We start from the raw sequence: 16,021 nt of genomic DNA, 5'->3' as shown, positions 1-16,021 counted from the left end.
ACTCGCGTCGAAGCCGGTCCTCCGGACCCCTTAGGTTTAGCCCCTTGAGGCCGACCCAGACCGCGCAGGCGCCTCCACTTCCGCCACGGGCGGCCGAGGCCAGGGGCGCCGCGGTCGCCGCAGCCCGGGTTCCCGCCCTCTGCGCGCCGCCTCCGCCTCCTCCAGCCGCGGCCGCCCCGCCCCCGCCAGCCTGGGGTCCCAGCGCCCGCGGTCGCAGGTCGCAGGCATGCAGGGTGGCAGCGGCGAGGAGGGCGGCCTGGGGCGCGCCGTGTGCGTGCTGACCGGGGCCTCCCGCGGCTTCGGCCGGGCCTTGGCGCGTCTCCTGGCCCGGCTGCTGGCGCCCGGCTCCGTGCTGGTCCTAAGCGCCCGCAACATCGAGGCGCTGCGGCAGCTGCAGGCCGAGCTGGACGCCGGGCGGCCCGGCCTGCGCGTGCTGAGTGTGCCCGCCGACCTGGGCGTCGAGGCCGATTTGCAGCAGCTGCTCGGCGCCCTACGCGAGCTCCCCAGGCCCGAGGGGTTGCAGCGGGTGCTTCTCATCAACAATGCGGGTAAGGCGCCGGCCGGCGGGGGCGGACTCCCCGGGAGGGCCCCGGACTCCTGCTTAGCGCCCATGTCTCTTCAACCTCCCTCTCACTTTCCCCACCGCTAGGAACTCTTAGGAGTCAGAAAAGATGCCTGAAAAATCCGAGCTGTTTCAGCAAGTTATGGAGAAAGACTCCGTGCCATCGGCGCGACCCATTTTTCCCATCCCCCCCCCCCTTCCTTCCCATTTCAGGCAAATTTTCTAAAATGACTAGAACTTTCCCAATCGCCTTGCTCTGCGCCCTCTGGCGGAGGCCTGAGTCAGGGCATGAGGTCTTCCTGCAAAAGTAAATTACCCGCTTTTCCAAATGGCCCCTTGAGTCCTCCTCTCAGGTCCAGGGCAGGGTATGACATTTCCATTTTGCAACTTGGGGTGACTGTGAGCAACCCCAGGTGTGTCTGTCTGCGAAGCTGGGAAGAGGGAGGTGTCTTCAGAAGCACTAGGGAGACTCCTCCAAGTTTAGTTAGGAAGGGGGTATCTAGAGGAATTTGGAGAGGGCTGGGGAAAGAGGGACCTGCCTGCACACCCTGATTCCTTAAGGTCTGTTTTTTCAGGCACTCTTGGGGACGTGTCCAAAGGCTTCGTGGACCTGGGCGACTCAGCTGAAGTAAATAACTACTGGGCTGTCAACTTGACCTCCATGCTATGCCTGACTACCACCATCCTGAAGGCCTTTCCAGACAGTCCTGGCCTCAGCAGGACCGTGGTTAACATCTCATCCCTCTGTGCTCTGCAGCCTTTCAAAGGCTGGGGATTGTACTGTGCAGGGAAGGCTGCCCGTGACATGATGTTCCAGGTCCTAGCCGCAGAGGAACCCAGTGTCAGGGTGCTGAGCTATGCCCCAGGTAGGTGGGGCATTACCACCTCCCTTGTCACCAGGAACCTGCTGGTTCGCCCCTGGGGGGTGTGCAGAGGGCCTAGTCTGTCCCCTCCAAGAAAGAACCCACAGAGTATGTTGTCCCTGAATTCTTAACCATCATTCCTTAAGGAAAATGTAGGCTCCAGAAGTTAGAGCCAGCTGGGATAAGGAGTGTGTTTAGAAGATAAGGTGAAAGGCAGTTGCCCGGCCTGGAGGGTGGGGCTGGAAAGTCTGAGATACTAGAGTTGAAAGACGATTAGGGTTTGAATTTCAGGCCTGGCCCACATTTCCTTATGTGAAACAGGAAGATGCTATCTGTCTACAGGGCAGATTAGAGGACTAAATGAGGTAATATATATGAAAATGATCCCTAGCCATGAAGTGCTATCTAACTGTTGGCACTTCTAAATATTAGAACTTATCACACTGTATTTTCTTCATATCTATACTACTTTCTCCTGAAAAGCCTTGAAGGCAGGAACTTTGCACTGTGCACCTGTATGTTCCAAGCACCTAGCAAAGCACCTCACTGAGTCAGTCTTCAGTAATGTTAGTTGAATGAAGAGCAGAGAGACATTGTGAAATGCTGGCCACCCCCGGCTAAATTGTGCTAGAATACCAAGAGGATGCTGGGATAAATAAAAGAGGGCCCTATCTTCACAAAAGTTAAACAGTAAGGGGTCTTGTGATACTTGGTCTAGTTTCTCACTACCCTGCCATGATACCACTCTTCCCCTTTCTGAAAAGTGAGGCTTCCTTTTTTTTTTTTTAAGATTTTATTTACTTATTTAATCATGAGAGACACAGAGAGAGGCAGAGACACAGGCAGAGGGAGAAGCAGGCTCCATGCAGGGAGCCCGATGTAGGACTCAATCTCAGAACTCCAGGATCACTCCCTGAGCTAAAGACAGACACTCAACTGCTGAGCCACCCAGGCATCCCGAAAAGTAAGGCTTCTATACTAGACTTGAGGCTGGGGGAATTATAAGACAGTGACAAAGCTGTTGTATAATATCTAAGTGACTTAGAGTTCCAGTGGTCTGTTCCCCTTGGAACCTGGGGGCAAAATGTAGAAAGACCTGACCAGAGCCCAAATGCGGCAGAGCCAGGATCAAACCTTGCCTCCAAGTTCATGACCAGTGCTACTTTTACTTCCTCATGCTCTCTAGTACCCAATCTTCCCTTCCTTCCTAACACATACACTGTTATTCTTTGTTTTTTTTAAAAGATTTTATTTATTTATTCATGATAGAGAGAGAGAGAGGTAGAGACACAGGCAGAAGGAAAAGCAAACCAAAAAAAAAAAAAAAAAAGAAAAGCAGGCTCCATGCCAGGAGCCCGACGCGGGACTCGATCCCAAGTCTCCGGATTGTGCCCTGGGCCAAAGGCAGGCACCAAACCGCTGAGCCACCCAGGGATCCCCATACACTGTTATTCTATAAGAATAACACGATTGAACGTGTCAATTGAACTTGGCACCCCCCTGGACTCAGCCTAGGACTTACTCAATCAGCTGGGGCAAACAAAAACCACAGTCTGGTGTGGAGCCTACTCCAGAATGTCATTTGATTGGGTTGGATCTGATTGAACGTCTGCAAATCCATCAATACAGTATACCATATTCATAAAGCGAAGGATAAAAATCATATGATTATCTCAGTAGAGGCAGAAAAAATACTTGGCAAAATTTAACATCAATTTATGATTTAAAAAAACTAAAAAAAAAAAAGGGTAGAGGAAATGTACTCAACATAGTAAAGACCATATATGATAAGTCTATAGCTAACAGCATACTCAATGATGAAAAGCTAAAAAAACTTTCCCTCTAAGATTGGGAACAAGACCAGGAAACCACTATCACCACTTTTATTTAACATAGTATTAGAAGTCCTAGCCAGAGCAATTAGGCAAGAAAAAGAAAAGACAGTCAAATCAAAAAGAAAGAGGTAAAACTATCTATTTGCAGATGACATATTATATATAGGAAACCCAAAAACTCCACCAAAAGACTATTAGGACTAATAAATTCGGGACACCTGGGTGGCTCAGTAGCTGGGCTCCTGCCTTCGGCTCAGGTCATGATCCCGGGATCCGGGATTGAGTTCTGCATCGGGCTCCCTGTGAGGAGCCTGCTTCTCCCTCTGCCTATGTCTCTGCCTCTCTCTCTCTCTCTCTCTCTCCTCTCTCTCTGTCTCTCATGAATAAATACATAACTTTTTTTTAAAGGACTAATAAATTCAGTAAAGTTGCAGGATACAAAATAATACACAAAAATCAGCTGCATTTCTGTACACTAATAATGAGCTATCATAGAAATTAAGAAGACAGCCCCATTTACAATTGCATCAAAAAGAGAAAATAGGAACAAATTTAACCAAGGAGGGAAAGACCTGTACACTGACAACCATAAGACATGGATGAAAGAAATGGAAGAAGACACAAATCAGTGGAAAGATATTCTGTGTTCATGGATTGGAAGAGTTAATATTGCTGAAATGTTTATACAACCCAAATACATCCACAGATTCAGTGCAATCCCTATCGAAACTCCAATGACGTTTTTCACAGAACTAGAACAAACAATTGTAAAATTTGTATGGAACCACAAAAGACCCCAAATACCCAAAGCAGTCTTGAGAAAGAGAAACCTGGAAGCATCAACTCCCTGATTTCAAACTATATTACAAAGGCATAGTAATAAAAACACTATGGTATTGGCATAAAGACAGACACAATTTACCAGTGAAGTCATGTAGGCTGGGTGTCTTGAAGAAGATAATTATTGGGGGAGGGTGTTGAAATTTTGGAGTGACTTATTAGCTCCATGAACTTGGATGTACAAATCTTACCCCAGATTTGGGAAGTTCTCAGCCATTATTTCTCTGGGATTCCAATATCTCTTAAGTCCTCTTTACTCTTTTTTGTTCTTTTTTATTTTGTACTCTTCTGCCTGGATGATTTCTAATGATCTGTCTTCTAATTGAGTAATTTCTTTCTTCTGCTTGAAGAAGAACAAAATTTTATTCTTCTGCTTGGTTGAATCTGTTGTTGACTTCTCTTGAATTCTTTAGTCATTTTATTCTTCAACTCTAGGATTTCAGTTTGTTGGTTTTTTTAAAGTGGTTTCTATTTCTTTGTTGAATTTATTCTGTTCATGCATAGTTTTCCTAATTTCATGTAGCTGTCTATCTGTATTTTCTCTCTTTTTAAGATTTTATTTATTAATTTGAGAGAGAAAGTGCATGTGAGCAGGGAGAGAGGAAAAAGGCAGAGAGGGAGAGAGGGAGAGAATCTCAAGCAGACTCCATGCTGAACACAGAGCCTGATATGGGGCTCGATCCTACCACCCTAAGATCATGACCTGGGCAGCCTGGGTGGCTCAGCGGTTTAATACTGTCTTCAGCCCAGGGTGTGATCCTGGAGACCTGAGATCAAGTTCCATGTTGGGCTCCCTGCAGGGAGCCTGCTTCTCCCTCTGCCTGTGTCTGTGCCTCTCTCCCTCTGTGTTTCTCATGAATAAATAAATAAAATCTTTAAAAAAAAAAAAAAAAAGATCATGACCTGAGCTGAACCCCAGAATCAGACACTTAACCAACTGAGCCACCTGGGCACCCCATCTATCTATATTTTCTTGTAGTTCACTGAATTTCTCTAAGAAGATTATTTTAAATTATTTGTTCATACATCTAATTTCTTTAGGGTCAGTCATTGGAGTTTTAGAGGTTTCCTTTGGTTGTATCACATGTCCCTGATGATTCATGATCCTTGTGGCCCTTGTTGGTGTCTGTTTTTGAGGAAGTAAGCACCTCTCCCAGTCTTTACAGGCTGACTCCAGTAGGCAAAGCCCTTTAACAATCAGCCTATCCAGTGAATCTAGGTGAACCATCTGGTGTCATCTGCATCAGACTTGCTGCTGGAGTCTTTGGGCAGCCTGTTGCTGGGGTGGGTTGAAAGCCTGGGTTCATGGTAGTCAGTCTGGTGCTGAGCCTGGCAGGGAGCCTGGGTTTGTGGGTGCCTCCATAGAGCCTGGATTTACAGGCACTGATTGCAAGCTTGGAGGCATCTAGGGCCATAGGAGCTGGCTGGAATATGCCAGGTACCTTAGTTCATGAGGGCTTGTCAGTAGTCTGATACCATGGGAGCAACCTGAGGCCACAAGGACCAGCTGATACTGGAATGGATTGGCGGCCTGGGTTTCTTGGGGCTTTCTGGGAGCCTGGAACCACTTGGGGCCATTGGAGCTGGCTGGAGCCAGCAGGCACCAGAATGATCCTGGGGCCTACGTTTGTGGGAATCTGTGCTATAGGAGCTGTGTGGGGCTGTGGGAGCCACTTGGGGCTGCAGAGGCCACTGGAACTGGGGTTAGCTGGGGGCCTGGGTTTATGGAAGCCCATAGGGAGATACCTAGGGCCATGGGAGTTGGCCCCATGCTACAGCGGGTTGGCTCTGGGATCCCCTATGAAGTCAGGTGCTTACTTCACTCTCCCATAGGGAGAGTGTCTCTACACAGGGGTGCCTGGGCTTGGGGGACAGATATAAGGGTAGTACAAATCTCTTATTTCCTACCTTCCTCAATGCATCCTTTCTTATTTCTGTGTTTCACCCAGGTAGTATAATCCCTTACCTGGAATTCTTGGCTTTTGTGAAGGTAATTTCACATGCAGCTAGTAGTTCATATTAATGTTTCTGGAGAAAAGTGCTAGAAATTCTTATGCCACCATATTTAGCCACATTTTAGCAAGATACATTTTGCAGAGGGCTACGGGAAGAGTTGAAGCAGAGAAAGCACCAGAGGGCCGGACTATCGGGGTATATAGAAACAGAAGGGTCTGTCCTACTTGGTGACTGGTCAGCTGCAGGAACAGAGTGGGGAGGGAGGAGGTGAGGATGGAAGTTCTGAGCTTGGGAGGAGAGTGCTTCATGAATAGAAATGGAAAAGTCAGGAGGAGGAGGTTCTGGTTGGACAGGAGATGATAAGCGTGGTTGTAGACACAGTGGTCTGGAGACACCATGTTCCTTGGGCATCGGAATTTGAGTCTGGAGCTGAGTAGTGGCAGAATGACCCTGACCACACTTGTCAGCCAGGGTGAGGTATTCCCTGTGGCCAGACCTGACTCCACCATACTCCACACACACAGCACGGACCCCTGGCTCGGCCATGTCCCCTCAATGTCTGCTCTTCATGCCCTAGGTCCCCTGGACACAGACATGCAGCAGTTGGCTCGGGAGACCTCAATGGACCCAGACTTACGAGAACAGCTGCAGAACCTGAAGACAAAAGGGGAGCTTGTGGATTGTAATATGTCGGCCCAGAAACTGCTAAGTTTGCTACAAATGGACACATTCAAGTCCGGAGCCCATGTTGACTTCTACGATAAATAAGCCAATGTCCTTGGCTTCCTGGGGCTTTCTTCCCCCTCCCTCAGGCACACCCAGGAGCCCTGTGCCACCCCACATCCTGCCACAATGGCACTGCCCACCCTGCCTTACCTTGGTAAAGTCTGCCTTACCCAGATAAGCACTCATACCTACTGTCCTGCCCTCAGATCCAGCTAGCAGCAAGGGCCTCGGATTGCTAGAATCCCAGTTCTTAGGAGTCTATTGACCGCCCTGGGTTAGGGGGAGCTTGGGCGAGAGAAATTGTGGTTGTTGACTTTCTGTCTCCCCAGAAATAGAACTTTAGGGATGGAAAAAGCCGGACAAGAAGCTGAAACCCTGAAGAGGAGTTGGGTCTCTCATGGCCAGTCCATGGCTGAGCTGGTGTCAAATGGGAGGGCCCACGTAGATTCACTGCCCACAGGGGAGGGAGGACAGTGCAAATTCAGCACACGAGGATGCCCCATGGTCATGGTAGCAGGACCTTGTGTTGAACTCATCCTCATTCTGATGCCTCCTCCCTCCAGAACCTACCATCTGTCCCTCAGTGGGGGGAAAGGAGAGTTTATGTGCATGTGAAAAGCAGATACAAATAAAATGTAGATTGTCCTTTATTAACGCTTGCCTTCTCTGTTATGGGGCCCATGACTGACTCCTGGTTCGCTGGTCCAGAGGTGTTCCTATGGCAATTAGCCCAAACTTTGGGCCTTGTCCTTACTTCCAGGGGAGTTGTCAGGGTTGTCAGCCTTTGGGCCTTGTCCTTATTTCCAGGGGAGTTGTCAGGGTTCTCACGGACCCCTACCCAGTGGTGAGCTCAGGTTCAGAGTTGGACAAGATAGACATTCCCGGACACCTTTTCCTCTAGATGCCTTTGCTGACCCCAGTCTTTAGTAGCCTTTCCTCATCCTTGACCTATTCAAAGAGTAGGCTTCAGTGCCTGATTCCCAGCCTCCCTGGCCCTCTCAGATTCCCAATCCTACCCGTTGCCCACATGGCAATGTTCTGAATGATCTCCTTAGGGGGAAGTCTGTCGTGGGATGAGCCCTCGGTTCTGGTCCCTAGTGGGGTGGGCTTAAGGCCAACATGCCTTTGGGGAAGGTGGGCAATATTCCAAGAGGGAAGCCCTAAGAAACCAGGTATGTTAACAAACCCATCCTTCTGCCAGTCAGGGGATGTGGGCCAGGGTGGAAGCTCCACAGTGGTGGAGGTCTGTAGCCAGCCAACTGGCCCCTTGCCCCGTGTCCTTATTTAGGAGAGACCACTGTCTCCCAGGACACTTCCTGCATCTGAGCTTGTGGGAGGAACTCTTGTTCCTCCTCATGTACAGCAGAGGGCGCACGGAGGCCGTTCCTCCAGGAGAACCCCAGCCACTCAGCTCAGGAGGCAGGCTGTGGGCCAGAGCCTACAGCACCCTGATAGGTTCCCTAGGAGGGACCCAGTAACTCCTGCTCTTTCATTGCCCAGCAAAGCGTTTGCCCTCACTGGAGTCAAAACCACGGCACTCACGTCCCTGGTCTGCCATTTGCCAGCTGGTAACCCTGGGCACGTTGCCTCTCCTTGTTTCAGTTTCCTTATCCGAAAAATGGTACCTCCCTCAGAGGGTCATTGGGAGCATTAAGTGACTGAATATTTGTAAATGTTTAGCACAGTGCTAGTTTTGCAGTAGGTGCCCAGAGATTCAGATATTATTACCTTTGAATATCAAAATCCAGATTAATCTGGAGCCCCACTTGCAACCCAGATGCCCACCCCCTTGCTGACCTAAAGCAAGAAATCTCACTGTGCTCCCACTGCTTGAAGCCTTGGTGGGCTGGCATTCAGTCTGGACAGCTTGTTCTGGACTCACCAGGCCCATAGGAACATGCACGACCCTTGAATTTAGAAACCCTTGGCCCCATGTCCCCCTGTAACAGAGATCTTGAAGGGTCTTGCAGCAGGGCCCTCGTCCTCTGGGCTGTTCCTTAGAACAGAGGAGCTCCAAGATTCCTTCCAGAAGGTGGGGCTGGGCCAGCCTGGGCTGCCCCTTCTGTCTGGTCACTGTTGGGCAGATTTCCTCACCCAGCCCTCTGCTCCTGGGGAGTGTGAGAGCAGTGCACCAGCACAACCCTCATGGGTGCCCCATCGGGCAGGATTGTTTCCCTCTTGTCCCACCAGGCTGGTTGACCAGGACTTTGTTTTTTTGTTGTTTTTCTTTTTTTTTTTTTTAGTTTATTTATTTATTTTTATTGGTGTTGAATTTACCAACATACAGAATAACCCCCAGTGCCCGTCACCCAATCACCCCCACCCCCCGCCCTCCTCCCCTTCTACCACCCCTAGTTCGTTTCCCAGAGTTAGCAGTCTTTACGTTCTGTCTCCCTTTCTGATATTCCCCACACATTTCTTCTCCCTTCCCTTCTATTCCCTTTCACTATTATTTATATTCCCCAAATGAATGAGAACATATAATGTTTGTCCTTCTCCAACTGACTTACTTCACTCAGCATAATACCCTCCAGTTCCATCCACGTTGAAGCAAATGGTGGGTATTTGTCGTTTCTAATGGCTGAGGAATATTCCATTTTATACATAAACCACATCTTCCTTATCCATTCATCTTTCGATGGACACCGAGGCTCCTTCCACAGTTTGGCTATTGTGGACATTGCTGCTAGAAACATCGGGGTGCAGGTGTCCTGGTGTTTCATTGCATCTGAATCTTTGGGGTAAATCCCCAACAGTGCAATTGCTGGGTCGTAGGGCAGGTCTATTTTTAACTCTTTGAGGAACCTCCGCACAGTTTTCCAGAGTAGCTGCACCAGTTCACATTCCCACCAGCAGTGTAAGAGGGTTCCCTTTTCTCCACATCCTCTCCAACATTTGTGGTTTCCTGCCTTGTTAATTTGCCCCATTCTCACTGGTGTGAGGTGGTATCTCATTGTGGTTTTGATTTGTATTTCCCTGATGGCAAGTGATGCAGAGCATTTTCTCATGTGCATGTTGGCCATGTCTATGTCTTCCTCTGTGAGATTTCTGTTCATGTCTTTTGCCCATTTCATGATTGGATTGTTTGTTTCTTTGGTGTTGAGTTTAATAAGTTCTTTATAGATCTTGGAAACTAGCCCTTTATCTGATACATCATTTGCAAATATCTTCTCCCATTCTGTAGGTTGTCTTTTAGTTTTGTTGACTGTATCCTTTGCTGTGCAAAAGCTTCTTATCTTGATGAAGTCCCAATAGTTCATTTTTGCTTTTGTTTCTTTTGCCTTCGTGGATGTATCTTGCAAGAAGTTACTGTGGCCGAGTTCAAAAAGGGTGTTGTTGCCTGTGTTCTCCTCTAGGATTTTGATGGAATCTTGTCTCACATTTAGATCTTTCATCCATTTTGAGTTTATCTTTGTGTATGGTGAAAGAGAGTGGTCTAGTTTCATTCTTCTGCATGTGGATGTCCAATTTTCCCTGGTTGACCAGGACTTTGTAAGGAGTACCACATGTCCCCACCAGGTGGCGAGGCCCTCCCATGCCTGACACTTGTCTTCAGGAAGCCTAGAGATTTAAGTGTGTTGGAAACAACCCTCATCTCTTTCTCCCTGCACTCTGGGATTGAGAAGGCTCTGGGGTCCCCAGGAAGCTAGAGAGGACAAAAGAGCTGGGATTACTCTCCCTAGCAGGCCCAAGGCTTCCTTAGTGACCCATGGGCTCCAGCAACAGGATTTCCCAGACCTTGCTCCTCTGGCCCAGACTTCTCCCACCAACGGGGTGAGATTTCCTTGCCCCACCCTGTGGGGCTAACCATCTGTGTTCCCAGAGTGCAAGGCCTGGCTTTGGCCACCGCACACATGAGCACACTCAAGCACATACACAATACATGCCTACACGGGCCCAGAGTCCAGCCACAAGGTCGAGCAGGGCCCCAGATTAGCCAAAAGACAAACAAAGTTTCTCTTTGACGTGAACGAGCTGGGCAGTTTTTTGTTTTCGTGATTAATACCCTGATGCTGGAGGCCAGCAGCTGGCCTGTGAGGCAGGGGAGGCAAATATTCTAGGCCTACCCCAGGGGGAAATCCAGCACCTCTGTCCATGAACATGACCAGCTGGGACTACACTGTTCAGGAGCATCCTCCCCACCCCCCCGGTGCTCATCCTTCATCCCCTAGCGGCCCTTACTATGAACTGGAAGAGGCTTGGACTTCTACTTTCAGGGAGAGGTTGGAGGAAAGGAGGCAGGCAGGAAGGGAGAGAAGGAAGTTCCTTTTTTTCCTTTGGGGCATCTACCTCTCAGGACCACCCCCCAACTGACTCCAGAGTCTCAGCATAATTCCTCAGCTGACCAACCTGGAAGTTACCTGGTGGTTTCTTAGCCCACAGGCCCACGTCCCCTGATCCCCAACCTTACTTCGGGAGAGACAGGCCTCTCTCCCACTCCCCTAGACCTGCTGTCTCCTCCTAGAGCTGCAGAAGTCTCTCTGGTCCATACTCTGGTTCACTTTTAGTCTCACTACTGCAGAGAGAGGCCTTTTCTGCCCCCACCCTGCCCTTCCAAGCCTCAGCTCCACCCAGGGAGCCAAGGCCTCAGGTTCAAAAGCCTGTGTATATTCCACAGACCTTATCCAGACCTAACCCAGTGAGGTCCTGTAGAGTGAGGAATGAATAAATGAGTGAATGAAGAGAGTGAACAAGCAAGTGAGCCAGGGAATGCTAGAGTGGCTCACTGCCAGGTGGATAGTAAAGCATTTAAAATGGCTCAGGTGTGATGATGGTGCCCGGGAGTCAGGTCTCTGCAGCCAAAATCCCTCCACCCCAGGCATCCTTATGTGAGGGTTCAATCCCACCTTGGGTTCCTCCTTGGAATCCCTAAAGGAAAGCCCAAATGTATGTATTATGGAAGTGGGTGGGGCTGTCCTGTGTCAGAATCACCTGGGCAATTAAAAAAAAAAATCACTTTCCCATTGCTCCTCCTTCACCCCAGATTCCAATTCACTGGATCTAGGTATGTCCCCACATGCACTAGAACACTAAAAAGTGAGCTATGAGAAATAATTAATTCATTAATTTAAAAAGTGGGCTGTAAACCTTGCAAACCCAGGTGGTATTGGCAGAGATCAAAGAAGACAGCTGCCTAGAGAAAGGAAGTCTAAGGCACAAAGTCAGAGTTAGGAGTTGGGGCTAGTCTGAGGTCAGAGTTAAGGATCAATATATGACCAGGGTCAGGGTCACTGTGAGTCCAGATCTGGGGTCAACACAGGGCCATGGCTAGGTTCAGTCTGTGTTGGGGGTTGGGAATACAGAAAGGACAATTTTGGAGTATTCGGGGAGGCAAAAGAGGCCTGCAGTATTGGCTTTTAAAATATTAATTTGCATGTAAATGATGAGTATCAGGGTGAACTGGCTCATTAGGAAAAGAAGGCCAGGCCCAAAGACCAAGGTTGAGGGGTTGCTCTCTCGGGGGCCCAGGATAGCCCCAAATCTGTCCACCCCATCCCCCCACCAGGCAGGAGCCCTGTGCATAGGGCAGGAACATTACCTAGAACAAAATGGGCTTTAAGAGTTCATCCTTATAGCCAGCCTGGGTGAGACAGGGAAAGGAGCTGGGGCAAAGTGAAGACGAGGGCACCTGGGTGGTTCAGTTGGTGCAGCATCTGCCTTCAGCTCAAGTCATGATCCCAGAGTCCTAGGATTGAGCCCCTGCCTCAGGCTCCCTGCTCAATGGGGAGCCCGTTCTTCCTCTGCCCCTCCCCCATTCATGCTCTCTCTCTCTCTCTCTCTCTCTCTCAAATAAATAAAAATCTTAAAAAAGAAGAAGAAGAAGAAGAAGAAGAAGAAGAAGAAGAAGAAGAAGAAGAAGCTGAGAGAAAGGGCAAGTCTCCTCTCCTCTCTGGAATACCCAGGCCAAGACACAAAAACAGACACAGCAGGGCACAGCTAGACAGGGTAGGGTGAGCAGGACAGGGACAGGAGGCTGGAGGAACAGAGACAGAAAGACTTGAAAATATAGTAAGACAGATTTAGATGGAGGGAGAGAGATTGGGAGAAGCCACATGCTCACACACACTCATACACTCTCTCATGCACACACTCACATACACTGGGGCGTGAGCTCACGTAGCCACCCTGAGCCTCACTGGAAATAATCCCACTCTCGACGCCAGGGCCTCAGCTGCACAGGCGGTGCCGAGCTGTTACCTTGCACATCTGTCAGCTCCAAATGTAGAAGCTGTCATAGGGGTGTGTGTGTGTGTGTGTGTGAGAGAGAGAGAGAGAGAGAGAGTGCCTGTGTGCATGCCTGTTTCTCCCAGAGAGTTCTGAGGGCTTAGCCTGGCAGAGGGGGATCCCCAAGGGCCCAGAGGCTCTCCAGGAGGTCCACACTGCAGGAAGCAGGCCACATTCCTTCCCATCCTGCCCAGAGAGAGGCCCACACACTGCCCGGCTTTAGGAGATAGCCCACTGGATGTGGCTTCTGTGGCCTGGCTTGGCCACGTACAGCCACGAGGTCCCAGGCAATCGAAGCAGCTGGGCCTCCTCATTTGTTAGGTTGGCAGTCAAGTAGCCTCTTGATGAGCCACAATGAGTGCCTGGCTTCAGGTGCATCGGTCACTCCTGGGACTTCAGGGGTTTTCAGCCTGTTGGTTATAACTGGGGATCCCTTCTGTGGCTGACTTCCCACTTCTGGGGATGTACCTAGCACACAGGTTCCTCTGGGGGCACCAAGGACATTGCCTTCCTCTAGCCTTCTCTTCTCCCAGCCCTTTCCGTGCTCAGACCTAAGGATGCGCCTAGAACACTGACTCTGGACTGCAGAGGGCTGAGAACCTCTGCCCTGGATCCTCCAGAAGGAGAGAGGGTTGGCACAAAACCCAGGGACCCAGGGATAGATAACCCTTTCTCATAATGATTCTTAGGTAGAACCACGTGCTTTTTCTCTCTGACGACCCTTTCCAGAATTTTGGCCCCCTATCCTCATGTGTCGGGAAGTTTGTTTTTGTGTTTGCACTCTGCCCTGCCTTAATCCAAGCCTGTCAGAAAGGGATTTTACAGCAATGAGGAAGAAAGCCCCAAGAACTATCCAGAAGGGAAGGTAACCTTTTTTTTAATTCTAAGTATGAGAAAACAGGTTCCTGGCTGAAGGGCCCCATCCGTGTCAGGGCTCTTCCACTGCGCTATGCCTACTCAGTGTGGCCCTCCCCAGTCCCACAGAACTGACACTTTGACTATATGGAGACAGACTACGCAGCCCAGCCACCATCCCACAGGCTGGCAGCCTCACCATTGACGTGCCCCATCAAAGCCCACCCTGACCCCCAGAGCCATATCTCTGTCCATATCCATATCTTTCCTCAGATCCACCATCCTTTCTGCCCAAAGGTTGGGTGGAACATTCTAGGTGGGCTGTGGGTGCTCGTGTTGCTCAAGCAGGGGATTCTGAGAGAGGGAATGAAGTACTAAGGCCTTGTATCCGTGGCTCCAGGCCTGCCTTTTCAGGAAGGCGAAGGGCTGTTCTCTGGGGTGTGTTCTCTCCTGGGGCCAGGGTCTCTGTGCACACATATGTGTAGGTATATGAACAACACATGGGCCCTAGCTATGTGCGTGTAACTCTTTGCCACCTTAGTGTTAATATTAATCGTACAGATGCTTGAACATTTGGCTTTGCTTATGCATGCTAGGGGGTTTATATAATTGTGTGTGTACCTGTATATAAGCATTTTGATGTAAAACTCGCCAGATAACAGCATGTGCACACAAATGTGGGTTCAGGTGTGTGTGTGTGCACATACCTGTAAGATGAAAGTGAGTGTACATGTAAACTACTGTGAGTGCACATCTGCTTTTGTGTCTGAAAAACAGCGGGTTTGTATGTTGAAACCATGTACGCATAGAGTTGTGTGCATATGGTTGTATGCATGCACATGCATGCACACGTGTGCATGCATGTGGTTACATGTGATTGTGTATCAGCACATGTCGTATCCCTGGGCAGCTCTCAGTTTATAAGTGGTGTGCAGGTGCACACATGCGACAAGGTGTTACCTTGCCAGCACGAACCTATGCAAAGCTGAGGGTGAGATCTAACTGGCACGTGTGTGTGCATGCGTGCGCGTGCCTGGGTGTGATTCTGACCTGGTACAGGCGGTCCTGGATAAATGGGTGTGTTCGGGCCTGCGACTGAGAGCCAACAATTGTCTGTTGACAAACTCCAGCCACCCCTTAAGCCACGTCCAGTAAGAAGGAAACGTGTGAATGTGCTCGTTAAATAGGAAACAGAACAGCCACCAAAGGCCAGGTCCCGCCGTGGTCCGAGTGAGGAGTGAACCGGGAAGTCTCTGCCTCTCTCCCTCCCTCGCCGGCTTGTGGCCCCTCGCCCCTCGCCCCTCGCCCCTCGCTGGTGCTGGCCTCGTTCCCTCACACCTAAGCCCAGTGGTGTTTTGCAGTCTTTCAGCTGTTACCTCAGTCCCTCCTCGCCTCATTCCCGATTCACTCCGTTGCTATAGGTATGTTTGAAACCCCAGCGTGGTAGATTTTAATTAGTCTTCCTACAGATGGCCAATTAACATTCATTACTTTTGCCTTGAGCGATTAATTATGAGTTTGGATAGAAAAGGAGAGAAGAGGAGAGAAGATGGGCAGGTGAATGAAAGGAGAAAAGAGAAGGGGTTTGATTGGAGTCTGGGATTTTTACACAGAGCAGGCTGCTGGGGGAGAGGGTGGGAAAGAGCCGTTTGAATCTCGTCACTCCCAGCGGCCTCCCTCGGCCCACAGCTGCTCAGGGCCCCTAATCGGCTTGGCTGGCCCAGCCCTCCAGGAAAATAGAGCTCACACCCTTGTGGGGGCGTCCCTAAGCCTTTGGTGTTCCCTGACCCCAGCCCCTTTCATAATACCGGCCCTCTTGTCTTTCGTGCCAGAGCTGGATGGGAACTATGTCAGGAATTGTCTAAAATGCAGCAGATGACCCAGAAGCTAGGCTCCGCTGAGAATCACTTGTTCCTAGAATTGGAGCAGCTCATTGTACAGATGAGGAAACTGAGGCTGGACGGGAAATGACCCCCAACTCGTGCATCTCAGGAGGAGAGGCCAGCTCTGTTGACTCCTGGCCCCGTTGTTCTCATTCTGCTGCAACCAGGGTGTTCATGAAGGCTCTGTGCAATGTTTAATGCTACTATCTGGAACACACTGCCTGCATCAGACAGAAGCGTTCTTCAAGGTTTCAAATGTAACTCACTTCCTCCAGT

General features: G+C 49.7%; 1 protein-coding gene across 1 annotated transcript; it reads left to right on the top strand.

Moving 5' to 3' along the window:
* Positions 1–46: 46 nt before the first annotated feature.
* SPR (sepiapterin reductase) lies at positions 47–7,432 on the top strand. The gene is made up of 3 exons (XM_025453550.3): positions 47–548; positions 1,138–1,428; positions 6,634–7,432. The coding sequence occupies exons 1-3, from the start codon at positions 227–229 to the stop codon at positions 6,822–6,824; spliced, it is 804 nt and encodes a 267-aa protein (XP_025309335.1). The 5' UTR covers positions 47–226; the 3' UTR covers positions 6,825–7,432.
* The last annotated feature ends 8,589 nt before the right edge of the window (positions 7,433–16,021 follow it).

This window comes from Canis lupus, chromosome 17 (assembly GCF_003254725.2).
Source record: "Canis lupus dingo isolate Sandy chromosome 17, ASM325472v2, whole genome shotgun sequence".
Taxonomy (NCBI): domain Eukaryota; kingdom Metazoa; phylum Chordata; class Mammalia; order Carnivora; family Canidae; genus Canis; species Canis lupus.
The sequence above is the reverse complement of the archived record's forward strand: the minus strand, read 5'-3'. Positions and strand labels throughout refer to the sequence as shown.